The 15,763-nt window shown below is 40.9% G+C and overlaps 1 protein-coding gene across 4 annotated transcripts in view; it reads right to left on the bottom strand.

Moving 5' to 3' along the window:
* ROR2 (ROR family WNT receptor 2) overlaps positions 1-15,763 on the bottom strand; it is a 237,504-nt gene that overhangs the window by 11,851 nt on the left and 209,890 nt on the right. For all 4 annotated transcript variants that reach the window (XR_015131942.1, XM_086315664.1, XM_086315665.1 and 1 more), the window contains one exon: positions 623-750. Coding sequence is in view for 2 of the 4 variants with exons in the window: in XM_086315663.1 (XP_086171789.1) it covers positions 623-750 (128 nt within the window). In the remaining 2 variants the exon portion in view is untranslated. The remainder of the gene's footprint in view (positions 1-622; positions 751-15,763) is intronic.

The following is a 15,763-nucleotide window of genomic DNA, read 5'->3' as shown; positions in this document are numbered from 1 at the left end:
TTCTTAACATCAACTTCTTATATGACGGAAAACGAGCATGTTCACTCCTAAAGGATCTGAACCACTTTTCATACGGGGGGGAGGGGGGCAGGTAACCAAAGACCTGACTGTGCCCAGAAACCAAGGGCCGATGGGGGTCTGAGTTCACTGCAATGTCCCTAGGGTACAGCTGATGGCCTGGAACCTCTGTCCCCAATACCTAAAATCTGGCCCAGGTACTTTGTACCCAAGCCAGGATCCTTGTAACTCTGAGAAGGCACAAGAGCTAGGAAAGGCAGAACCAAGACTGAACATCACAGGTGCTGGCCTGGCCGTGTGGCTAGTGGAGGGAAACAAGACGGCGCGGCTTGGGAACCGCTCGCCTGACTGCAGTCAGCGCGTTGGTCCACTCCAAGCAGACTGCGCTTGCTAATTTGCATACACAAATAGGAATATTTTAGGATAAACTGCAACCACTTCTGATAAAGGCCTCTGATTTTCTCTTGCAGGAGACATGGCACAAGGATTCACTGGCCATGGCTGTAAGGGACAAAATACACAAATGAGACTGAAAACACACCAGCGGGGCGACAGGCAGCTGCATGCATGCTCAGTGTCTCAGAACAAAGGACTGCACTCCTACCTGTGATTCGGTTTTCAATCTCCCCCTGCATCTGAAGAGAGTCCACATAAATGGTCCGGTTCCCAATGAAACGCGCACAGGCAATTCCCCGGTACGGCTGGCAGAATCCATCCTCATGGTAGTCGTCTCTGGGAAAAACACATGATCCATGAGCACACTGAAATTATCCCCAAGGATTTTTTTTTTCTTGTTAAATCCAGCATCTGGTGAGCTAGCCATCTTGTCCCTTGGCATCTACCTGAATGCACTGAAAACTTCTGTCCAAACAAAAATCTATGTGTGTGTGTTCAGTCATGTCTGACTCTTTTCAACTCCATGGACTGTAGCCTGCCAGGCTCCTCTGTCCATGGGATTTCCAAGGCAAGACTATTGGAGTGGGTTGCCATTTCCTATTCCAGGGGATCTTCCCAACCCAAGGATTGAACCCATATCTCTGTGTCTCCTGCATTGGCAGGTAGATTCTTTACTACTGCACCATCTGGGAAGCCCACAAAAACACACACACAGACATTTATAGCAGCTTAATCCATAACTGCCAAAACTTGGAAGCAACCAAAATGTCCATAGTGAATGAATAAACTATGGCACATCCAGGCAATAGAATATTACTCAGCCCTGAAAAGAAAAGAGCGATCAAGAAAAGATATGAAAAAAAAAAAAAAAAACATGGAGGCAACTTAAATGCATGTTACTAAGTGAATGAAGTCAGTCTGAAATGGCTGCATGCATACTGTATGATCCCAATTCTATGACACTCTAGAAGAAGCAAAATTATGGAGCAGTAAGAACATAGATGAATGCCAAAGGGTTGGTGGTGGGGGTTGGTGAATAGGAAAACAGGAGACTTTTAGGGCAGTGGATCTACTCTGAATGATACTTTAATGGTGGATACATGTTATTATACATTCGTGCAAACCAGAGAACATGCAACACCAAGAGTGAATGAAGCTTATCGTAAATCATGCTGCTACTGCTCAGCCACTTCAGTCATGTCCGACTCTTTGTAACCCCATGGACTATAGCCTGGCCAGGCTCCTCTGTCCATGGGATTCTCCAGGCAAGAATACTGGAGTGGGTTGCCATGCCCACCTCCAGGGGATCCTCCTGACTTCAGTTAATAATAATGTATCAATACTGACTGGTTTACAGCTGTGGTGTTGGAGAAGACTCTTGAGAGTCCCTTGGACTGCAAGGAGATTCAACCAGTCCATCCTAAAGGAAATCAGTCCTGAATATTCATTGGAAGGACTGATGTTGAAGCTGAAAGTCCAATACTTTGGCCACCTGATGCGAAAAGCTGACTCATTTGAAAAGACCCTGATGCTGGGAAAGATTGAAGGCAGGAGGAGAAGGGGATGACAGAGGATGAGATGGTTGGATGGCATCACTGACTCAATGGACATGAGTTTGAGTAAACTCTGGGAGTTGGTGATGGACAGGGAAGCCTGGCGTGCTGCAGTCCATGGGGTCGCAAAGAGCCGGACATGACTGAGCAACTGAACTGAACTGAACTGGCTTATAAACTGTAACAAATGCACCATACTAACACAAGACGTCACTGATAGCGAAAATTGTATGTGGAGATGGGGGGAACGAGTACCTGAGCTTTCTCTATACTTTCTGTTCAATTTTTCTGTGAATTTAAAATTGACCTAAACTATAGAGCTTATTCATTAAAAAAAAAAAAATCAGCATCTCTAAGGCAGGGTGAGAGGGTGGGGGAATGGAACTAGTTGAGTATGAAGGACTAGTTGAGTATGAAAGATGGATTGAAAAACATGAAGCATACACATAGGTGTGTACATGTTCATGCCTATGTTCAAATACACACAGAATATTAACAGTCGATGTGTTCCGTCTTGGTCTTAAACTACATTGGAAACATTACACCTCTATTAACTTCCATTGTTTGCAAGCAAGGCTTCTATGAAGATGATGACCATTTGGAAACTGTGTTCTACTATTAAGCGATAGGAGAGAATTCTTTCAAATGGAGAAAGGCAATGGAGAGGATGCCAAAGAGGCAGGCAGACCTCAAAGAGTTTGTGCAGTCAGAAGTGCTCATTACACGACAGAGGAGTGACCTCATCATTGCTCCACAGCACAGACCATGTGTACAAATATGGGGGACACAGAAGGAAACTCTCACAAGCACAGCCCTCCCTCTTGCCCCACAGTCCAACCTTCCCAGCCTGGAGGGAATAGCCTGTACACGTCCCTTTGGAGTCTGTGCTAAATTATTTTCAGTAAAACCTGTTAGTCCTGCCTTTGGCCGATGAGGTCAGTCATTCTAAGCAGATAGATGCTTTTTAAAGTGACCCTGAGGATGCTCCAAGGAGACAGTAAAAGTGGGCTAAAGCACATATATCAGGGCTGCCGTCCACTGTGGAGCACATGGGGTGTTGTGCTCCCACAACAAGCTTCAGCAGGAGCCTCAGGCCTGTGATCTGCTTGCTTTCCAGCAAATCTGCAACCTGCCATAAGCCCCCCACCTGTCATCCACCCTACATTGATTTAAACCATCCCCCAGTGAAATCTGGGTTGTGTCCAAATTCACCAAATGGACTTAAGAATCCCTATCTTAGCTTTCTCACAAATGGAAACTCCGGACGCTTGTGACAGTGGAGACAATGGGTCTGGCAGGACACAGTCTCTTCAGCTGCCTCTGGCTCTCTCCCTCGTTTGCTGTCTTCCTGGCCCCTGAAGAAAATCTCTTTTTCAAAGAAAAGAACTTGGAGCCATAAATAATCTAAAACAGGCGATTCTGGTGTCAGTGAGAGCCGGGTGCCCTTTCTTTCAAGCTCATGGGCCATTATTTCTTTGGGTCAAGAATTCCTTAAACATCGTTTAAATAGGCAAGCACATGTGCTAACAATACACACCCAACCCACCTCTCTCTCTCTCTTTGTGAGCTGGCGTTAACTGCTGATTAAACTAAAACTAATGCCTACACTTGCCAAATAAAGAAACACAAGTACAAGTCAACTTTGCCCTGGTGTTCGAGTTCCATGTCACCGTTTGCAGACTGGGTTTAGGGCGCTTGCCTGCTATGCCAGGAGAAGCATTAAGATGTGCATTTTCTTATTAAAGTCAGCTCTACAGAGGATCGGAGAAGGCAATGGCACCCCACTCCAGTACTCTTGCCTGGAAAATCCCATGGATGGAGGAGCCTGGTAGGCTGCAGCCCATGGGGTCGCTAAGAGTCGGACACGACTGAGCAACTTCACTTTCATCTTTCACTTTCTTGCCTTGGAGAAGGAAAATGGCAACCCATTCCAGCGTTCTTGCCTGGAGAATCCCAGGGACGGGGGAGCCTGGTGGGCTGCCATCTATGGGGTCGCACAGAGTCGGACACGACTGAAGTGACTTAGCAGCAGCAGCAGCAGCTACAGAGGATACGAGATTTTATTCAGTTGGTCCCTTGGGTGACCCCACAAGAACGAGTCTTTTCCTTTCTCTGCCTCAAGAGTCAGGGACTAGAAAGCCTGGTCTATCACTGTGGGCTTCTCTTTGGCCACTGGTCACGTGCCCACAAGATTGGTGAAGCAACAAGGGTACAGGCAAGACACACTGAGACGGGGCTTAAGGGCATCACACTGGGACCACAGCCCCCTTATTTTTTTTTTCTTTTTATTTTTTAACTTTACAATATTGTATTGGTTTTGCCATATATCAACATGAATCTGCCACAGGTATACACGTGTTCCCCATCCTGAACCCTCCTCCCTCCTCCCTCCCCGTACCATCCCTCTGGGTCGTCCCAGTGCACCAGCCCGGAGCATCCAGTATCGTGCATTGAACCTGGACTGGTGACTCGTTTCATATATGATATTATACAAGTTTCAATACCATTCTCTCAAATCATCCCACCCTCTCCCTCTCCCACAGAGTCCAAAAGACTGTTCTATACATCAGTGTCTCTTTTGCTGTCTCGTATACAGGGTTATTGTTACCATCTTTCTAAATTCCATATATATGCATTAGTATACTGGATTGGTGTATTTCTTTCTGGCTTACTTCACTCTGTATATTAGGCTCCAGTTTCATCCACCTCATTAGAACTGATTCAAATGTATTCTTTTTAATGGCTGAATAATACTCCATTATGTATATGTACCACAGCTTTCTTATCCATTCATCTGCTGATGGACATCTAGGTTGCTTCCATGTCCTGGCTATTATAAACAGTGCTGCAATGAACAGTGGGGTACACGTGTCTCTTTCAATTCTGGTTTCCTCAGTGTGTATGCCCAGCAGTGGGATTGCTGGGTCATAAGGCAGTTCTATTTCCAGGTTTTTAAGGAATCTCCACACTGTTTTCCATAGTGGCTGTACTAGTTTGCATTCCCACCAACAGTGTAAGAGGGTTCCCTTTTCTCCACGCCCTCTCCAGCATTTATTGCTTGTAGACTTTTGGATCGCAGCCATTCTGACTGGTCCCCTTATTTCCATGGGCTTCTAATCTGAATTTTAGAGAACATCCAGAAACACAAACAGAAACGTTTGGACAGTGACATCCCCCAGGCTTCTGAATTTTGGGAGAACAAGTGAGAATTACTTGTAGGTCTCAAACAGTTCTGTCTTATTTTTACCTGGCATTGTTTGGGTCCTCTGAAGAGTGACAGAGCTGCAGAAAGGCTGTAAAACCGGTCATTCAGAGACCAAAGAAAAGTGCTGACACAGAAGCTGTCTTCTGTAAAATCCCTTAAACCACACCAGTGAAACAAGCATGCTCACCAAATCTCAGAACATCAATATGATAGAAACTCAGTTTTGGAAATCTCCTTCTTTCCTGATGCCACCAGGCACTAATAGCACAGATGAAGAGGAAACCTTTATAGCAACAAGTTCATAGTAGAGGAGGAGAGACACAGAAATAACTACAATCTTAGGTTAAAAAAAAAAGCTACGGGAAGGTAGTTGGAGACTGGGAAGAAAAAGAAAAAGGAATCATTCTACTGTGATAGAAAAGACTTCTTTACAAAGGGATTAGGAGATGGTGGGCCACTTCAGCACCTTCCCTGTAATGGTACCTGCTAGAAACAAAAACTGGTTTGAAGAAAAGCTTACAAAAATTCCTTGTTATAAACAATGAATAATCTTTAAAGGAAAGTATGGCAACCCACTCCAGTACTCTTGCCTGGAAAATCCCATGGACGGAGGAGCCTGGTGGGCTACAGTCCATGGAGTCTCGAAGAGTCGGGCATGACTGAGCGACTTGACTTTCACTTTTCACTTTCATGCATTGGAGAAGGAAATGGCAACCCACTCCAGTATTCTTGCCTGGAGAATCCCAGGGGCAGAGGAGCCTGGTGGGCTGCTGTCTATGGGGTCACACAGGGTCGGACATGACTGAAGTGACTTAGCAGCAGCTGCATCAGACTCCTTTGAGGTTGAAAAGTAACCAAGACCAAAACTCAAAGGTAGTTACAAATTGTGTAGGAAGGTAACTTTTCCCCCCAATTTTTTTCGTTAAAACTGGTTAAATAATTTCATAATTGTTACTGTTATTATGAGAAGGTCTGTTTGTCTGTGATAAATAGGCTTCCTGCTTGAGGAAAGCAGAGGAAGCAACATCTTTAACAAAAATGGATCCTAAACTCCATAAGCTTCAGATGACCTGCTAGTAACCTAGTAAGTTGATGTAACAAAACACTTTTCAGAAGGAGATGACAAAATCTAGAGTATAAACCACAATGTCTGGTGTACAATAAAAAATCACCTGTGAACGCATGTGAGGAGACAAGAAAATATAACCTATGGTCAAGAGAAACAAACCCAGATGTTAGACTTAGAAGACCAGGACTTTAAGGAACCAAAAGTATGGTAAACAATGTACAAAAGAAAGTATAATGAAGATATTAGTAATCTCAGGAGAGATGGAAACTGTAAAAGAATCAACTAGAAGAACTAAAATATATGATCTCCAATAAAACATTTATGGTATGATACTAACAACAGATTGGATAAAATTAGAAAAAAAATTGGTCAACTTGACAGGTCAATGGAAAATTTCCAAACTGAAACAGAGACATAAAGATCTACAAAAAATTAAATAGAGCTTTAGTAAGTTATAGGAAAGTACAGGAGATCTAACACATACAATCAAATTCCAGGAGGAAAAGGGAGATACACAGAGTTGGGGGGAAAGGTTTGAAGAAATGATAGCCAAAATTTCCCCAAATTTGATTAAAATACAAGTAACACCAATTAAAGAATGTACGTGAAAATTGAGCAGAATAAATACAAAGGAAACCATGACTGCTGATATCACAGTCAACTTGCTAAAAACTTAGGATAAACAGAAAAGGGAGGAAATAAAAACTAATGGCTGATTGCTCATCAGAAACAATGCAAAACAGAAAATGGGAGAATGACAGCTTCAGTGTACTAGCAGAGAAAAATGAAATGTGAATCTGGAATTCTATACTCAGCAAAAATATCTTTCAAATAAAAGGGCCTATTAACCAAGAGACATAACATGAATGAACCTAATTATCAGAGTTTCAGAATTAACAGAACTAGAGGACAAAACAGAAAAATCCATAATTACAGTTGGAAATTTTAATACCTGTCTCTCAGCAATTAACTGAGGCAGGCAAAATTTAGTGAAGAAACAACAGAAACACTAACACCCCCTTGACCCTTGGATATCTGTAGAACAATATACCCAATAAGACAGCATACATGTGTCAGCGTACATGGCAGTTCACCCACACAGGCCATATGCTTTTCATAAAATAACTCACAATAAATTTTAAAAAGTGAAACCATAAATTTCTGATTACACAGAATTAAGTTAGAAACCAATAACAAAAATACATTTATAACTTCTCCAACTGTTTGGAAATTAAGTAGCACACTTCTAAATAACCTTTGTGCTCAAAAAAGAAAATGTAAGAAAAATTAAATAGTATTTTAAATGGAATGAGAAAACATAAAATATGAGAAATGAAAACAGGATACCCCAAATTGTGGAATGTAGCTAAAAGAGTAATTAAGAGAGAACTTCATAGCCTCGAATGCTTAAATTTGGAGAAGGCAATGGCACCCCACTCCAGATAAGATTTTACACCTTAAGAAGTTGGAAAAAGAATGTCAAGTTGAACCTGAAGTAATTAGAAGCAAATACTAATGGTGAGAGAGGAAATCAATAAAATAGAAAACAAACAATAAAAAAATCAATAAAGCCAAAAGTTGATTCTTCAAAAATTAATGAAATCGCTGCTGCTGCTGCTGCTAAGTCACTTCAGTCGTGTCCGACTCTGTGTGACCCCATAGACGGCAGCCCACCAGGCTCCCCGGTCCCTGGGATTCTCCAGGCAAGAACACTGGAGTGGGTTACCATTTCCTTCTCCAGTGCAAGAAAGTGAAAAGTGAAAGGGCTAACACTGAGAAAAAACTGATTAAAAGAAAGCATACATTACCAACACCAGGAATGCACAAGGGGACTCACCAAAGACTTTGAATGTTAATGATAATAAGAAATTTATGAACAAATAAATGAACATACCGGACAATTTAGAAAAAGATGATAAATGACAATATACCAAAATAAGTACAAATAGGAATAAAAACTCAGATTAGCCCCAAATCTCTTGGAGAACTTGCAGTTGTAATCAGAAACCTTCCCATGATTAAAACTCCAGTCCAAAATAAAAGAAACTGGTGAATTCTATCTAGTATTTAAAAAAGAAACTTCAGCAATTTTAAATAAACTCTTTCAGAAGATAAAGAGTAAGATGTACTTTCTAGTTCATCTCACAAGGCAAACGTACCTAGATACAAACAGTTGACAAGTATGCTCCAAGGACATTATAGGCCAGTAGACCTCCTGATCAAAAAGGCAACAGGGTCCACTAAACACTAGCTAACTAGACTGAGCAAAATAAAAGACAATATAGAAATGGGAGTGAGCCAAAGTGGGTTAACCCAGGAGCACAAAGTTACTTCATTTAAAAAACATTTAAAAAACAATTACTGGAAACACAGAGTCAAAGAGAGAAACCATGTATTAATTTCAGTTAATATAAAAAAGTCTTAGTTGCTCAGTCCTGTCCGACTCTTTGTGACCCCATGGACTGTAGCCCGCCAGGCTCCTCCATCCATGGGATTTTCCAAGCAAGAATACTGGAGTGGGTTGCCATTTCCTTCTCCAAGGGATCTTCCCAACACAGGGATCGAACTCAGGGATCAAACCCCAGTCTCCCGCATTGCAGGCAGACTCTTTACCATGTGAGCCACCAGAGAAGCCCTAATATAAAAAAGGCAGTTGACAAAACCAATACTCATTCATTTTCAAAACTTTCAACAAAGAAAATAACTTTGTCATTCTAATAAAAAGGCATCTATGAGAAAGTCACAATGAATTTCTTACTTGTTCGTCTAGTCAAGGCTATGGTTTTTCCTGTGGTCATGCATGGATGTGAGAGTTGGACTGTGAAGAAAGCTGAGTGCTGAAGAATTGATGCTTTTGAACTGTGGTGTTGGAGAAGACTCTTGAGAGTCCCTTGGACTGCAAGGAGAGCCAACCAGTCCATTCTGAAGGAGATCAGCCCTGGCATTTCTTTGGAAGGAATGATGCTAAAGCTGAAACTCCAGTACTTTGGCCACCTCATGAGAAGAGTTGACTCACTGGAAAAGACTCTGATGCTGGGAGGGATTGGGGGCAGGAGGAGAAGGGGACGACAGAAGATGAGATGGCTGGATGGCATTACTGACTCAACGGACGTGAGTCTGAGTGAACTCCGGGAGTTGGTGATGGACAGGGAGGCCTGGCATGCTGTGATTCATGGGGTCGCAAAGAATCGGACACGACTGAGCAACTGATCTGATCTCACCTGATCTGAAGGAATATTTTCCCCATAGATATAAGAAAAAGATATCTGCTCTTACATTTTCTACCCAACATCACCATGAAAGTCCTAATCATTACAAAAAGGAGATAGATAGAGGAGAGATGGTAGATAGATAGATAAATAGCTGACAGATTAGAAACGAAGAAATAAAACTGTCTTCAGTCATAGATGACAGAACAACATCATAGAAAATTCTAATGAATATATTTAAAAACTATAAAAATTAATATGGATTTCATAAAGTCACATAAGGTCAATATAATCAATTATATTTTTACATTTGAGCAACAATTAGCAAATGAAATTTTTTTCAAACATCATTTACAATAACATTAAAAATATATGGAGGAGTAGTCAAACTATAGAAAGAAAACAATGGTGATTGTCAAGGGCTGGGGAGGGTGGAAATGAGGGTGGTTATTGTTTAATGGATATAGAGTTTTAATTTGGAAAGATGAAAATGTTCAAGAGAGATGTGATGATGGTTGCATAACAATGCATGTGTGCTTAATGCCTCTGAATTATGCACCTAAAATGTTTAAAGTACTTAGAAATAAACCTAACAAAATACGTACAAAACTTCCACACATAAAACTTCAAAATATTGCAGAAAGAAAGGAAAGAAAATCTAAATAAATAGAAATACATACCATGTTCAAAGATTGGAACACTAGTAGTTTAAAAAAATCAAGTCTCACAAAGTACAGTATCACCCCATGAAAATGCTAGCAGGCTCCTCACAAACTTCCTTTTATTACAAAATAAAAAATAACTACATAATGAGAAAATGTATTTTAACCAAGCAAGAAAAATTAGTATCACCAATAAGGGGCAAACTGATTAACATCACCAATAAGGGGCAAATTGCGAGAAAAATTAACATCACCAATAAGGGGCAAACCTTTAGATATGATACCCTGAGAAGGAAACATCACTTATGTTATTTCAGTAAAAAATGTATAAATAGAATGTAATTGTGAGTAAACATCAGTCAAACTGAAATTTAGAGATATTCTACACAATAACAGCTTTTCACTTATCAAAAATCTTAGTGCCATGAAAGGTCTAGGAACTACTGCTGAGTAAAGAGGACTAAGGAAACATGGTGAGGAGCCTGTATCCAGGAGCAGGGGATCTAAAGAGCATTACTGGGACAATGAAAGATATTGGAGTATGACTGGCAATCCAGACACCCTTAAGATGAAGCTGTTGTTCTGTAAGGAAACATTGTTGGTTTTATGGAATATCCACCGAATTGTTAAAGGGCAAAGTGGTATAATGAATGCAACCTACTCTCAGATGTTTCAAACAACAATACTGGAAACAGCTACAGAGGGAATGATAAGCCTACGGCAAAATGACAAAAATTGGTCAACCTGGGTAAAGACATATGGGATTAGTTATTACTATTCCTGTAGTGTTTTTTTATAAATCTGAAGTTATTTCAAAATCAAAAGTTAAAAACATCCTAGTAGGCACTTTGGTAGAAATTGGCAAACTAAATCTAGAATTTAAATGGAAATGTGAAGGTACTAGAGCAGCCAGAACAATCATGAAAGAGAGTAAGAATGATGGAAGATTTCATACCTTAATTTTAAGACTTATATTTATCAAGACAATATAGTATTGGAATATAAGGATAGATCGATAGAACATAACAGAGAATTCCAAATGTATCTTCATATGTAGTCAAGTGATTTTTAATAAATATACTAAGGTATTCAAAAAAGACAGGATAGTCTTTTCAAAAATGATGTCAGAACAAGTGGATTTTTATATGGAGAAAAACAAACTCATTAACTCACACTATTAACTCACATTAATGGTGTGAGTTAATGGTGTGAGTTAACCCATTAATGGTGTGAGTTAATGGTGTGAGTTAACCCATTAACTCACACCATACACAAAAATTGCTTTGGAGATGATCACAGACTTAAACATAAAAGCTAAAATTAAAAGCTAGTAGAAGGATACACAGGAAAAGTATCTTTATAGTATTTAGATAGGCAAAAGCAAGGATTTCTTAGACATGGGGCTTAAATGAAAAAAATGATAAATTAGACTTACCAAAATTAAAATTTCCTGCTCGTCAAAAGAAAGCATTAAGAAAATAAAAAAGACAAACCACAAGCTGGGAGAAAACACATTATATATCTGACAAAAGAACTCCCATAACTCAATAGGCAGACATACAACACAGTGAAAACTGGACAAAAGAACTAACAGATACTCCACAAAAGTGTGTCCTTAGAAGATGGTCCCATTTTCAGTGATTGAGGAAATGTAACTGAACCATGATGAATCATCGCAACAAAAGGTACTAGAATGGCTACAATTAAATGACAATATCAAACGTTGGTAAGGATGTGGAGCAACTGGAACTCTCTTATACTGCTGATGGCAGTGTAAAATAGGACAATCACTCTGGGGAAGAGTTTGGTTATTTCTTATACAGTTTATATATACACATACCATCTGACTGAGCAATCTCATACCTTGGATTTATCCTAGAAAAATGAAAACATGTTCCCTAAAATTACACATCCATAGCAGTTTATTTATATAACTGCTCCAAACTGGAAGCCCAAATGTTCATTAACAGGTAATAAACACATTGTAATATCTTCATACAACAGACTCTTATGAATAAAAAAGAATAAACCACAGAAAGTATCTTTCTGATGCTATATTTTGTGAAAAAAGCCAGACATAAGAGTCTCCCAGGAAAATGTAAGCAGCAGAAGGCAGGATATTTTAGTTTTTGTCTGTTTTTTTTCATTCATTGGTGGGCCCCCAACAACTTAAACAGGGCCTGGCATATAGCTGATCCTCAATATAAAATTGTTTAAAAAATGAATAGACGAATTAATGATTTTCTTGAAAATTAGGCATCATAACTTATTCCTCTCTACTTCTGAGATGAAATATTTACAGCATCCAATTATACTGATATCATATTTGATGTGGCAAAAATGTGAACTGAGCACATTTATTCATAAAATCAACACCAACATTCATGTTATGAAATAAAAGTCAGCTGAACCTTTCAGAAACACTGGATTTTGCAATGTCTATCCTTAACACTGGGATCACAGGAGGCAGGGACACAGTGGCTCCGACACTAATAGTTCACTAGCAAGTAAACATTATTCTCTCCTACTATGTTCAGGCGGCTGGTCCCTCTCACATCAGCCTTGAAGACTGGTGACTTTGGGTGAATCTGGAGGTTAGCATGTAAAAAGTTCTCATCCATGCATAACAGGGCATATTAGCTTATGTGCTAAGTTGCTCAGTTGTGTCCAATTCTTTGTGACCACATGAACTGTATCCCACCAGGCTCCTATCAAGAATACTGGAGTGGGTTGCCATGTCCTCCTCCAGGGGATCTTCCTAACCCCAGGATCAAACCAGGTCTCCCACATTGCGGGTGGATTCTTTACCATCTAAGCCACCAGGAAAGCCCAAGAATACTGGAGTGGGTAGCCTATCCTTTCTCCAGGGGATCTTCCCAATCCAGAAATTAAACCAGGGTCTTCTACATTGCAGGCAGATTCTTTACCAGCTGAGCTACCAGGGAAGCTCATACATGGGTTCAAATTAAAACAAAGAGTTACTGGAAACATTCAATGTGCTGCCACCATCAACTGCTAATATTATCATTACTGCTAAAGCACAAACACTTTCATTTGTGTCACTATGAGATCTGAATTAAGGAGAGTGTGTGTGTATTCTCTTTACCTGTGATTGGGTTTCGCCACTTACCACTAATCTTAAAATGAATTAAGTTTCTAATTTTTATTTAAGTTCTGCACCATGGGATTTAGCCCGAAGAATTGACTATGGGATTTAGTCCGAAGAATTAGCCGACGAATTGATGCTTTTGAACTGTGGTGTTGGAGAAGACTCTTGAGAGTCCCTTGGACTGCAAGGAGATCCAACCAGTCCATTCTGAAGGAGATCAGCCCTGGGATTTCTTTGGAAGGAATGATACTAAAGCTGAAACTCCAGTACTTTGGCCACCTCATGTGAAGAGTTGACTCATTGGAAAAGACTCTGATGCTGGGAGGGATTGGGGGCAGGAGGAGAAGGGAATGACAGAAGATGAGATGGCTGGATGGCATCACTGACTCGATGGATGTGAGTCTCAGTGAACTCTGGGAGTTGGTGATGGACAGGGAGGCCTGGCGTGTTGCGATTCATGGGGTCGCAAAGAGTTGGACACGACTGAGCGACTGAACTGAACTGAACTGATATTTTCCAGAAAAAAAGAACGTATCACAAGAAGTCACAGAGAAAAAAATTAGGTTGCCTTCTCCCCTCCTTCCAACTCAATTTGATTGCATGCTAAGTCACTTCAGTCATGTCTGACTCATGGACTATAGTCAGCCAAGCTCCTCTGTCCATAGAAGTCTTTAGGCAAGAATACTAGAGTGGGTAGCCATTACCTTCTCCAGGGGATCTTGACCCAGGGATCGAACCCAGACCTCCTGCATTGCAGGCAAATTCTTTACCATCTGAGCCACCAGGGAAGACCTCAATTTGATTAGTTGGTGGTTTAATGAATTTAACATCAAATGCTAAATGTTAGCCTTTTGTCTGAGTTAGTTTACTTTTACCAACTTGTTAGTAAGGCAGCTTGGTTTCTCCTGAAGTCATTTTTAAATTACTGGCTAGTCGGTTTGGCAGTTTCAGGGTTTTTTAAATTACTGGCTAGTCAGTTGGCAGTTTCAGGGTTTTTTTTTTTTTTTTTTTTTTTAATAGTGCTATTTTCCTGTAATTAGGATAAAGTTTGAACTAGGCTTATGACAACTTCCCCAAAATAGCAATGGAAGGACTCTGAGGTACAAAATGGCTGAGTTCTGTTTAGACAGGCGAATTGTGAGATGCCTGTGAATCATCCCCCTGGAGATGCCCACGATGGGGCCAAATTGGGGGGCCTGAGATAAAGAGATAAATCAGATTTGGAACTGGAGACACCAGGATCATGAGCATATGGGTGGAGAATGGCTGAAGCCTTGGAATTATCTGCAGGTTATGAAGCAATAAGTGCTCGGGACATGGCCTCAGGGAGAATGATTTCCCAGCGGCCAGTAATTAACATAACTTTTAATTGTTCAAAAAAACAACACACTTTCCTTTAAGCAGATGTTTAGTGAAGCACATTATGCATGCACATACTTGTGGGCCATCATCGGGGTGGCCCAGGACAACCGAAGCTCAGGCTTCAGGGAGCACCCCCTGGATCACTGTCCTGCTACCCCATCAGCTGACTTCAGTATCACTAGGCTACCCCAGCACTGCATGTGTGCATCTATCATCATGAAAATAAAGCACTTTTTAAAAGAGCAGAGAGACCTGAAACCCACACATGAAATGTGAGACACATAGCCTCACATTAATCCCCTTGCATTACCAAAACTGCTACCTGAGTAAGCTATAATCACCCAGTCTTTGAACCTACATCTGTGGAGAAACAGCCTGTTCTTAAAGCCTTTGTTCTCTATATACACACCCGCCTCACCCTCCCTTCAACTGGATGGAAGGAAAACACTGTTTTGATGGTAATAAATCCCTTAACCTCTGAGGATTTCCACCTCACCCCTCACCTCCTTCAACACACACAGACTGATGTCCAGTCAACTGCTGGCGTCCGTGTGTGTGGATGCATGAGGGCAGCAGCCCAGGGAAGAGAGTGATGAGCCCGGAGGGGATCATCGTTGTTCACGGTTCAGAACCAGCATGCCCCAGTGCTGACATGCTGTACACAGGGATCAACCAGGGCTATCTGATTATTCACCGTCTCAGTTCTCCACTTGCAGGTACAGCATATGCCAGCCGACCAACAGCAAAAGAGCTCTAACTGCTGTGCATTTTCTCAGGAAAGGGCCCAGGAGAACAGTCACAGCATCAGAAAAGCTACAGATATTCCAGAGACAAAAACAGAGAACATGGATAATTCTGTTTTAAGCCTGCTGATGTTCCCTCTTTTTTGTCTTTGTTTCGGTCAAGTTGCCGAGATAATATAAAGGAGGTTAAACACAATCACAGTCAATGGGAAGAAAAGAATAGTGGCCACAAAAAGACAACTGCCTTCGACCATGAAGTATCCAAATAGAGGGTCATCTGCCAACACAAAGCGAGCAGATCAACTCAGTAGCATATTAAAAGAATATGTCATTCTGACCGAATGGATTTCACTCTAGAACTGTAGTTAATAATAGGAACTCTGTTACATAACATCATATTAATATGTTGAAAGCAGAACACTACACAATCACCTCTG

This window comes from Bos grunniens, chromosome 8 (assembly GCF_055505025.1).
Source record: "Bos grunniens cultivar Pamir isolate PY7600 chromosome 8, Bosgru_T2T1.0, whole genome shotgun sequence".
NCBI classification, from domain to species: domain Eukaryota; kingdom Metazoa; phylum Chordata; class Mammalia; order Artiodactyla; family Bovidae; genus Bos; species Bos grunniens.
The sequence above is the reverse complement of the archived record's forward strand: the minus strand, read 5'-3'. Positions and strand labels throughout refer to the sequence as shown.